We start from the raw sequence: 10523 nt of genomic DNA, 5'->3' as shown, positions 1-10523 counted from the left end.
TCAGTCAGCTGTCAGTCAGTCAGTAGTCAGTCAGTCAGTCAGCTGTCAGTCAGTCAGTCAGTCAGCTAGTCAGTCAGTCAGTCAGTCAGCTAGTCAGTCAGTCAGCTAGTCAGTCAGTCAGTCAGTCAGCTGTGAGTCAGTCAGTCAGTCAGTCAGCTAGTCAGTCAGTCAGTCAGTCAGTCAGTCAGTCAGCTAGTCAGTCAGTCAGCTGTGAGTCAGTCAGTCAGTCAGTCAGTCAGTCAGCTGTCAGCTAGTCAGTCAGTCAGCTGTCAGTCAGTCAGTCAGCTAGTCAGTCAGTCAGCTAGTCAGTCAGTCAGCTGTCAGTCAGTCAGTCAGTCAGTCAGTCAGCTGTCAGTCAGTCAGTCAGTCAGTCAGCTAGTCAGTCAGTCAGCTGTCAGTCAGTCAGTCAGTCAGTCAGTCAGCTAGTCAGTCAGTCAGCTGTCAGTCAGTCAGTCAGTCAGTCAGCTGTCAGTCAGTCAGTCAGTCAGCTAGTCAGTCAGTCAGCTGTCAGTCAGTCAGTCAGTCAGTCAGCTGTCAGTCAGTCAGTCAGTCAGTCAGCTGTCAGTCAGTCAGTCAGTCAGCTAGTCAGTCAGTCAGCTAGTCAGTCAGTCAGCTGTCAGTCAGTCAGTCAGTCAGCTAGTCAGTCAGTCAGCTAGTCAGTCAGTCAGCTGTCAGTCAGTCAGCTGTCAGTCAGTCAGTCAGCTAGTCAGTCAGTCAGCTGTCAGTCAGTCAGTCAGTCAGCTAGTCAGTCAGTCAGCTAGTCAGTCAGTCAGCTAGTCAGTCAGTCAGCTGTCAGTCAGTCAGTCAGTCAGTCAGTCAGTCAGCTGTCAGTCAGCCAGCCAGCCAGCCAATGGAAAGTCAACAACAAAGCTGCTGTTATCTTCTGAAAAAGAGAGGTAGTGCCATGTCAGTCTGAATACATAGTGCACTACTTTTGACCTGAGCCCTACTACATAGAGAATAGGGTGTCATTGGGGACGCAGCTAAACCACACGAACAACGGACAAGGGTTCCCCAAAACTCTGATGACATTAACTTCACAATGTCAGGATTAAAAGAGTAGGTTTCGTTAACCATGAAATCCCTTGATGTAAAGACTTCATTATTCAGATCAGACCTCCCCGTCTGTCTCTCCTCTCTGTCTTCCTGTGAGCCAGCTACTAGTGTTGTCAGCTCTCTGTGTGTGTGTGCGTGCGTCTGTGCGCGTGCGCGCGTGTGTCTGTGTCTGTGTGTGTGTGTGTGTGTGTGTCGTGTGTCTGTGTGTCTGTGTGCGTGTGTCTGTGTGCGTGTGTGTGTCTGTGTGTCTGTGTGTCTGTGTGTGTGTGTGTGTGTGCGTGTGCGAGTGTGTCTGTGTGTGTGTGTGTGCGTGTGTCTGTGTGTCTGTGTGTCTGTGTGTGTGTGTGTGTGTGTGTGTGTGTGTGTGTGTGTGTGTGTCTGTGTGTGTGTGTGTGCGTGTGCGCGTGTGTCTGTGTGTCTGTGTGTCTGTGTGTGTGTGTGTGTGTGTGTGTGTGTGTGTGTGCGTGCGTGCGTGTGTCCTCTGTGTTGTTTTCAGCACATGGAAATTTACCGTACGTGAGGTTCCTCTACAGTGGTTAATGTTTATGGCCTTTGCTCTCGCGGCATTGAACTCTGTGTACCACTGACCAATAAGCGGTTCATGAAAACAGGTATAAACTTTATGGCCACCATGACAGCTATTATCTTGTTATTTGTCCGCTCTCAGCTGAAGGGGGAGGATAGAATAATATAGTTCAATAATAAGATCATGGAAAATTTGGAAAATTCCTTAATGTGCTGAAGTTGTCATATTTAAGACAACTGTTTTAGGTGGTCTATACTTGTTGGTGTTAATAGCTTAATTATAGGCGAAATGCACAATAATATTTATCTATATTTATATTTTTATATAAATACTTTATTTGCTATTCTATAATGGGATATATACACGGTTTTTTTTTGTCTATTTCCATTGGCTTTCAAATAGGCTACATTCCAACCAAAACAAACTGTGGGAAGAAATAAAAAGGTTGGCCAGTCTCCTTAGTCAGAGATACCTTTAGTATCCTTTCTCTAATATATGATCTTAGTCTACCCATAGCGACATGCTCTATCAGAGATACCTTTAGTATCCTTTCTCTAATACATGATCTTAGTCTACCCATAGCGACATGCTCTATCAGAGATACCTTTAGTATCCTTTCTCTAATATATGATCTTAGTCTACCCACAGCGACATGCTCTATCAGAGATACCTTTAGTATCCTTTCTCTAATACATGATCTTAGTCTACCCACAGCGACATGCTCTATCAGAGATACCTTTAGTATCCTTTCTCTAATATATGATCTTAGTCTACCCATAGCGACATGCTCTATCAGAGATACCTTTAGTATCCTTTCTCTAACACAGTATCTTTGGCCCCATATACCCATAATGCTTTGCAGGTATCTTTTACACAGAGAGATTATTTTATACTTTTGTAATTTATTACCTATTAATGTCAGATTTGTATATTTAATTGTTCACTAGCTTTGGCAATGTAAACATATGTTTCCTATGCCAATAAAACCCTTTGGATTGACTTGAGAGAGAGGAGGGGAGAAAAACACAATGACGTACGTGCAAACTCGAGCGGGCAATGTGCCAGGAAAGGAGGAGTCTGACGTCAATACTTCCTAAATGATCATATATAAATCCTTTTCACAGACTCCTCTCAGAACAACCTCGGAAATCAAAAGGAATACTTTTATACACAAGAAACAACCACAGAAAATTCACCCGAGAATACGGACGTATTGTTTTGAGTTTGTATTCTAAAATTATTCATTGCTAGGCCTACTCGTTTTTTTATTTCTCAAATTACTTTCATTTTGGGATAAACCCCAACTAAGCCAAGGAGAACAAAAGAACATACAACTATTTTAAGAAGAAATCTACTTGTGAATTAAAATAATTAGAAAACAAGTTTCTATAGGAACAGGTGACACCGACACCCAGGGGTTTATTTGCCTGTTCCACAGCCTATGTTTTTGGATTTGACATATTCCGCCCGTCGCCCTCCTACTATGGTGATAATGGAAGTCCCCAGCATCGATGCCATGTCCCTCTGCGGGCTGCTGGAGGGGGACGACCCGGGCTGTCTGGTCCTGGACTGCCGCTCATTCTTCTCCTTCAACTCCTCTCACATCCTCGGGTCCACCAACGTCCGCTTCAGTACTATAGTCCGCCGGAGGGCCAGAGGGGGGCTGGGGGTGGGACACATCGTGCCCAACGAGGACACGCGGAACCGGCTTCTCTCCGGGGAGTATCAGTCGGTAGTGTTTCTGGATGATCGGAGTTTAGACTTCGGCCAAGTGAAGAAGGACGGGACTCTAATGCTCGCGGTGACAGCTCTGTGCCGAGACCCGTGTGGAGCCCGTGTCTTCTTTCTCTCAGGTACATTTATTTGATTAATTATGAACGTATTATAGTAGCCTATTTCTATATTGTTTACGGCCTCGTGGTAATAACGAACGGCGCACAACAGACGCCATAGTGTAGGCCTGCGTCAGTTATCGAACACGGACTGTTCCAAAATAGCCGCTTTACAGCTGTCACTGTTTATAACTATAAGATGGTAACAACAGTATCCTAACGTCCTATCTTGTCATTGTTTAGGTGGTTTTGACACGTTCTCCTCGGAGTATCCAGAGATGTGTACCAAGCCGTCAGCTCCACAGGGACTCAGTCTGCCCCTCAGCGCCCGTCCAGACAGCGCCGAGCCCGGCTGCAGTCCATGCAGTACACCGCTCTATGACCAGGTTGGTTTTCTTTAAAACATGTATCTTCTATGTTATTACTGTGTAACAGCACTTTTACCTGTATAATAAATAAACCAACGTCAGTGTGTGTCGTCAAAACAATGGATTCTGCCGTCTTAAACTAACCTCATTTTGGTATAGTACTTACTACAGGTGTATTGATAGGATATGACATTGTCTTCTGTTCGTATCTTCATCACCTTCTCCAATAACACTTTGACATGTTATTACTCTCAAAACAATGTCAATGTGTCATCAAACTATAGATTTGGACATCTTAGACTATCTTTATTATGGTGGTTGACTGTTGTCGGTCCTGTTCCTCTCCTCCTCTCCAGGGGGGTCCAGTGGAGATCCTTCCCTTCCTCTACCTGGGCAGTGCCTACCATGCCTCCAGAAAGGACATGATAGACATGCTGGGTATCACTGCTCTCATCAACGTATCAGCTAACTGCCCCAACCACTTTGAAGAGTCCTTCCAGTACAAGAGTATCCCCGTAGAGGACAACCACAAGGCTGATATCTCCTCCTGGTTCAATGAGGCGATAGAGTTTATCGGTGAGTGCCTTTACATTAAGGTCATTTAGTAGACACTCCTATTCAGAACGACTAACAGTCTATTCAGCAGCTTCAGGTAGCTGGGTAAGAAAACATATTGAGACCTTGGAACTATAAGGTTATATCTGAGATGTTTGTCAAAAACAAAAAATTGCTATTCACATTTAACTGACCTTTAGATATTTTCTTCATCTGTGAAGTTTGATATTTTTTAAAAGTACATTTTAGGTGGAAAAAAAACCAAAACATTTCAACTAGAATGTACTATCAGCATTCAACCATTTGAGCTCTAAGGTCTTCAATCCAATCGCAAGCCTGAATGAATACAGACGGACCAATGAGAATGTCTTTGCCACCTCCCTCTTAAGGGTGGTCTAGGCTATATAGTCTAGCCATCAATAATGGCACGCGAACAACAACACTGTCAAGGCATCTTCAAGTAAATGATGTTGTCACATCGTTGTTCAGTGACGACAGTCATTTGTCTGATGATCAATCTGGGTAAAATAGTGTTACTCTTTCATTTATTTATTTTTTAATAGCTATGGAACATGTCAAATTCAGAAGTGTCAGAACCTTACGGCTGAACCCAGAACCTTATGGCTGAACCCAGATGATAGTTCAGAGCCATAAGGTTCTGGGTTCAGCCGTAAGGTTCTATGTATGATTGCACCCCCCCCCCTAATAAAATGGGATTTGGGGATGTTGATACTCTGCACATTAGGCACCTTTCAGTTGAGGACTTGGGTTATGAAAGAAGAATTCACTACTGAATAGATGATGTGAAAACATTGATGCTTTGCGCAGGTCACGATATCACAGTCGTTGTAAGTAGTTAGTTACCTAGTTCAGTTTGAATTCTCTCATAGCTCTAGATAACTGGCAAACATAGGACACAATCACCAAGCAAGGCAACCACAGCTGTAGTCATAGAAGCTATTGGCTTGGCGGGCAAACAAACAACTACAACTCAACAGCCAACCCCCCACCCCCTCTCAACAGCCAACCCCCTCCCTCTCAACAGCCAACCCCCTCCCTCTCAACAGCCAACCCCCTCCCTCTCAACAGCCTCAACACCCTCTCTCCATCTCTCTCTCCTCTCCTCCTTTCAACGTCTTGGATTTAAATTGAAAAAAGTTCCTTCCAAACCCAGAGCAACTGTCTGATCCAGGACTCCCTTCTCCACCACAATGGTGGTGACATCATCACAGCCCATCCACCCCTCTACTAGACCCCCCAGTTTAAAGAGGTGGTCCCTTTCATGTGGGAGCCACCAAGCAGACCCAACAGACCCAGGCCTCTGCTTTTGTAGCAGACAGCCAGAGAGAGGTCCCAAATGGCATCTTATTCCCTTTATAGTAAAATGCCCTGCTCTAAAGTAGTGCACTATGTAGGGAATATGGTGCCATAGGGCTCTGGTCTAAAGTAGTGCACTATGTAGGGAATATGGTGCCATAGGGCTCTGGTCTAAAGTAGTGTACTATATAGGGAATATGGTTCCACAGGGCTCTGGTCTATAGTAGTGTACTATATAGGGAATAGGGAGCCATTTGGGGCGCACGCAGAGAGAGGCTGATGGTTGAATGCAGCTCCCTCCTCTCCCCTCCATCTCTTTGTTTGGTCGGGACAAAAGGTAGTTTTCTCCACCAGGCTCACGGCCGGCCTTTCTCCCAGATAAATAACCCCAGCAGGGGGGCAGCCAACCACCCTTTGTCCCCTTCTGCCCCCCTCTCCTTGGGGAATAGCTCCCCTGATCAACCCCCCCCCCCACAGAACCATCTAACTGCCCTCTTCCTGGATTAATGACTTGGGGCCGTTAGCAACACTATGGAGGGTGATTTGCAACTGAAATAACCTACTTTTCGATTGTTCACATCCTGCTGTGGTTCAGTAGGCCTACTGACTGAGCAAAGAGGATGTTCAACTTCTGCTTGCCTTGAGAACAACATTTTGTGTGCCCGAACAACCGGAAAAACCCTTACCAAAGTCCAATGTGAACAAAAACATCACAAAATGTTGTCATAATAAATGGAGTGGCAGGTTAGCCTAGTGGTTAGAGTGTAGAGGCGGCAGGTTAGCCTAGTGGTTAGAGCGTAGAGACGGCAGGTTATCCTAGTGGTTAGAGTGTAGAGACGGCAGGTTAGCCTAGTGGTTAGAGCGTAGAGACGGCAGGTTAGCCTAGTGGTTAGAGGTTAGCCTAGTGGAGGTGGCAGGTTAGCCTAGTGGTTAGAGCGTAGAGACGACAGGTTAGCCTAGTGGTTAGAGCGTAGAGACGACAGGTTAGCCTAGTGGTTAGAGCGTAGAGACGACAGGTTAGCCTAGTGGTTAGAGTGTAGAGACGGCAGGTTAGCCTAGTGGTTAGAGTGTAGAGACGGCAGGTTAGCCTAGTGGTTAGAGTGTAGAGGTGGCAGGTAGCCTAGTGGTTAGAGTGTAGAGGAGGCAGGTAGCCTAGTGGTTAGAGTGTAGAGGTGGCAGGTAGCCTAGTGGTTAGAGCGTAGAGACGACAGGTTAGCCTAGTGGTTAGAGTGTAGAGACTGCAGGTTAGCCTAGTGGTTAGAGCGTAGAGACGACAGGTTAGCCTAGTGGTTAGAGCGTTGAGATGACAGGTTAGCCTAGTGATTAGAGCGTAGAGACGACAGGTTAGCCTAGTGGTTAGAGCGTAGAGGCGGCAGGTTAGCCTAGTGGTTAGAGCGTAGAGACGACAGGTTAGCCTAGTGGTTAGAGCGTAGAGACGGCAGGTTAGCCTAGTGGTTAGAGCGTAGAGACGACAGGTTAGCCTAGTGGTTAGAGCGTAGAGACGACAGGTTAGCCTAGTGGTTAGAGTGTCGAGGTGGCAGGTAGCCTAGTGGTTAGAGCGTAGAGACGGCAGGTTAGCCTAGTGGTTAGAGCGTAGAGACGACAGGTTAGCCTAGTGGTTAGAGCGTAGAGACGACAGGTTAGCCTAGTGGTTAGAGCGTAGAGACGGCAGGTTAGCCTAGTGGTTAGAGCGTAGAGACGACAGGTTAGCCTAGTGGTTAGAGCGTAGAGACGACAGGTTAGCCTAGTGGTTAGAGTGTAGAGACGACAGGTTAGCCTAGTGGTTAGAGCGTAGAGACGACAGGTTAGCCTAGTGGTTAGAGTGTAGAGACGGCAGGTCATTGTAAACTGAAAATAAATGTGCCAACTTTTCCAGCTGGGAAGCATGTGGACATGGTTGGTCTGACTGAGCAAGGAGGCCAGTGTAGACAGATTCATCACATACTTGTTAAAGTTACTGCTGTGGCAACAGCTACTTGTTAATGCAACTTCTATAGCAACAGCTACTTGTTAATGTAACTTCTATAGCAACAGCTACTTGTTAATGTAACTTCTATAGCAACAGCTACTTGTTAATGTAACTTCTATAGCAACAGCTACTTGTTAATGTAACTTCTATAGCAACAGCTACTTGTTAATGTAACTTCTATAGCAACAGCTACTTGTTAATGCAACTTCTATAGCAACAGCTACTTATTAAAGTAACTTCTATAGTAACAGCTACTTGTTAATGTAACTTCTATAGTAACAGCTACTTGTTAATGTAACTTCTATAGCAACAGGTACTTGTTAGTATACCTGCTGTGGCAACAGCTACTTGGACCGATGGTATTCTAACACAGTCAAGAGAAACCTGGCAACAGCTCTTGTTAATGTAACTTCTATAGCAACAGCTACTTGGACATGGTATTTATACAATGTCAAGAGAAACCTTTCAGAAATCTGGCAACTCTCAACTGAAGAACTAAGTTGAATATGTTGTATTGATACATAGTTGTACTAATGTCCCCTCTCCTTCTCTCTCTCCTGTAGACTCCATCCATAGTTGTACTAATGTCCCCTCTCCTTCTCTCTCTCTCCTGTAGACTCCATCCGTAGTTGTACTAATGTCTGTAGACCCTCTCCTTCTCTCTCTCTCCTGTAGACTCCATCCATAGTTGTACTAATGTCCCCCTCCTTCTCTCTCTCTAGACTCTCCTAATGTAGACTCCATCCGTAGTTGTACTAATGTCCCCTCTCCTTCTCTCTCTCCTGTAGACTCCATCCATAGTTGTACTAATGTCCCCTCTCCTTCTCTCTCTCCTGTAGACTCCATCCTGTAATAAAGGCTAATGTCGTGTGTTTGTCCACTGGCGGTCGTGTGTTTGTCCACTGCCAAGCCGGCATCTCCCGCTCCGCCACCATCTGTCTGGCCTACCTGATGAGGACCAACCGCGTGAAGCTGGACGAGGCCTTTGAGTTCGTCAAGCAACGTCGCAGCATCATCAGTCCTAACTTCAGCTTCATGGGCCAACTGCTACGGTTTGAGTCCCAGCTCCTGGCTACTTCATCCTGCTCGTCGGAAGCCGGGAGTCCTGCCCTGGGGAAGAGCAGTACGGTCTTTAACTTCCCCGTGTCTATCCCCGTCCACGGCTCTGCTGGACACGGACAGCTCTCCTTCCTCCACAGCCCCATCACCACCTCACCAAGCTGCTAAGGGGAAGAGTAGGATCAGATGGAGGGCTGTCTGTCTTAGCCTGGACTTGAACTGAACTGTCACTATTGGTGTCGAGTCGTTGTGAATGTACTGTAACAATATTAGTCGTGACAGGGTCATTGACAATGTACTGTCAGTGTCGCTCAACTACAGGTGATTAATCATTGAGTTTTGGATAGAGCTCTAGAACTGATGGAACCCTCATTGTTGCCCTTCCTGGTGTAAAGGTCATAATGAAGTGATCCTGGCATCACAGGACAAAAGGGCTCACTTTTGGAGAGACAAACCAAGTGGCCTAGTTTATGGGTTCAATCCACAGGTCTGCCCTATCGACTTGAAAGGAGTTTCTCTCGCTACCAATATGGCAGTATGGTTATCGCAGCATCCTCTTCTGAAGGTGAATGATACCCACAGATCTGCCTAGAACACCTCAACTTCTAGGAAGAGACAGAGAAGTCAATGGCTGAAGGAGACTGGGGGAAAAAGGTCAATTCTTTAAAGGAAGTTAGAAGTATTTTAATGGGATGAAGAGAAGAAGTTGTAGTCAAAGAATCGTTGTCAAAGATGCAAAGTTATTTAACGAGAGTGGTCAGCTTTTGATAATCACATGTTTTTTGTTGTTGTTGACCTGACACAACTCTTAACAAAATGGGCAAGTAAACCCTCCTTGGTCACTCACAGACAGACAGTTGTCATATTTATTGCTACCAACTAGACTCTCGGGAATCATGAATTACTTTCAATGTCCCACAGCTTTGTTCACACAGAGACAAACTGTCTTCCTGAGGGAATCCCGCTAATGCCTCGGCAAACGACACCGGTTTGGATAAATCACTCCTCAGACTCTTTATTGTTGACAAACAATGAATGTATCTCTGATCTCTGGCCAACCGGCCGGCTCGGAAAGTGCCAGAAGGTTTAGTTTAAAGTGGACTGGAAAGCCCCATTCAAATGCAAATGTATGCCTTTTATAAAATACCAGGAGACCCTGAAAAACCTGACAATATTGCAGGAAACAGCCAACCAACCATCAGATACCTCTGAAACACCACCATGCCTCTGAAGTGCTAGCAGCTGTTAGCTAACGCTAGCTCTGTTAGCATCATGCTAATTCTGTTAGCGTCATGTACTGTTAGCAGCTGCTAGCTCTGTTAGCATTATTGGCCTGCTAGCTCTGCTAACATCATGTACTGTTATTGGCAGCTAGCTCTGTTAGCATTATTAGCATGCTAATTATGTTAGCAATTTGTACTATTAACAGCTCTGGGAGAGTCAGAACCCCTAAAGCACTAAGACGGGGATCAGACTCACCAGAGACTGCTGTCTGTCTGATTACCTATGTGATATTTATTGATCTAAAGTAATATATTTCTTACATCTATTTTTGCAAATGTTTGTTAGTTGTTTTTGATACCTCTGAATAAATCCAATTTGTCTTTTCTACTTCATTGCTGAACTGTCTTCAATATATTAGACCCAAATAAACCACAATCTATGTTTTATACACAAAGATAGGATTTCTTTTTATTGAACTAGGTAAGTCAGTTAAGAACAAATTCTTATTTTCAATGACGGCCTAGGAACAGTGGGTTAACTGCCTGTTCAGGGACAGAAGGACAGATTTGTACCTTGTCAGCTCGAGGATTCGAACTTGCAACCTTTTCGGTTACTAG

At 45.2% G+C, this 10523-nt stretch overlaps 1 protein-coding gene across 1 annotated transcript; it reads left to right on the top strand.

Annotated features, from left to right (window-relative positions):
- Positions 1 to 2690: 2690 nt before the first annotated feature.
- On the top strand, positions 2691 to 10293 carry LOC115123656 (dual specificity protein phosphatase 1). The gene is made up of 5 exons (XM_065018276.1): positions 2691 to 3435; positions 3658 to 3800; positions 4139 to 4358; positions 8240 to 8254; positions 8504 to 10293. Exons 1-5 carry the CDS (start codon positions 3024 to 3026, stop codon positions 8848 to 8850), a joined length of 1137 nt encoding a protein of 378 aa, XP_064874348.1. The 5' UTR covers positions 2691 to 3023; the 3' UTR covers positions 8851 to 10293.
- Positions 10294 to 10523: the final 230 nt, after the last annotated feature.

The sequence above is a fragment of the Oncorhynchus nerka genome, linkage group LG5, assembly GCF_034236695.1.
Source record: "Oncorhynchus nerka isolate Pitt River linkage group LG5, Oner_Uvic_2.0, whole genome shotgun sequence".
In the NCBI taxonomy this organism is placed as follows: Eukaryota; Metazoa; Chordata; class Actinopteri; order Salmoniformes; family Salmonidae; genus Oncorhynchus; species Oncorhynchus nerka.
The sequence above is the reverse complement of the archived record's forward strand: the minus strand, read 5'-3'. Positions and strand labels throughout refer to the sequence as shown.

Bases quoted from the DNA above. Each gene is read 5' to 3' on its own strand.
- LOC115123656 (XM_065018276.1), top strand. From the start codon at position 3,024: ATGTTTTTGGATTTGACATATTCCGCCCGTCGCCCTCCTACTATGGTG. The intron at 3,436-3,657 runs GTACATTTATTT...GTCATTGTTTAG, and splicing joins CCGTGTCTTCTTTCTCTCAG to GTGGTTTTGACACGTTCTCC. The intron at 3,801-4,138 runs GTTGGTTTTCTT...CCTCCTCTCCAG, and splicing joins GTACACCGCTCTATGACCAG to GGGGGTCCAGTGGAGATCCT.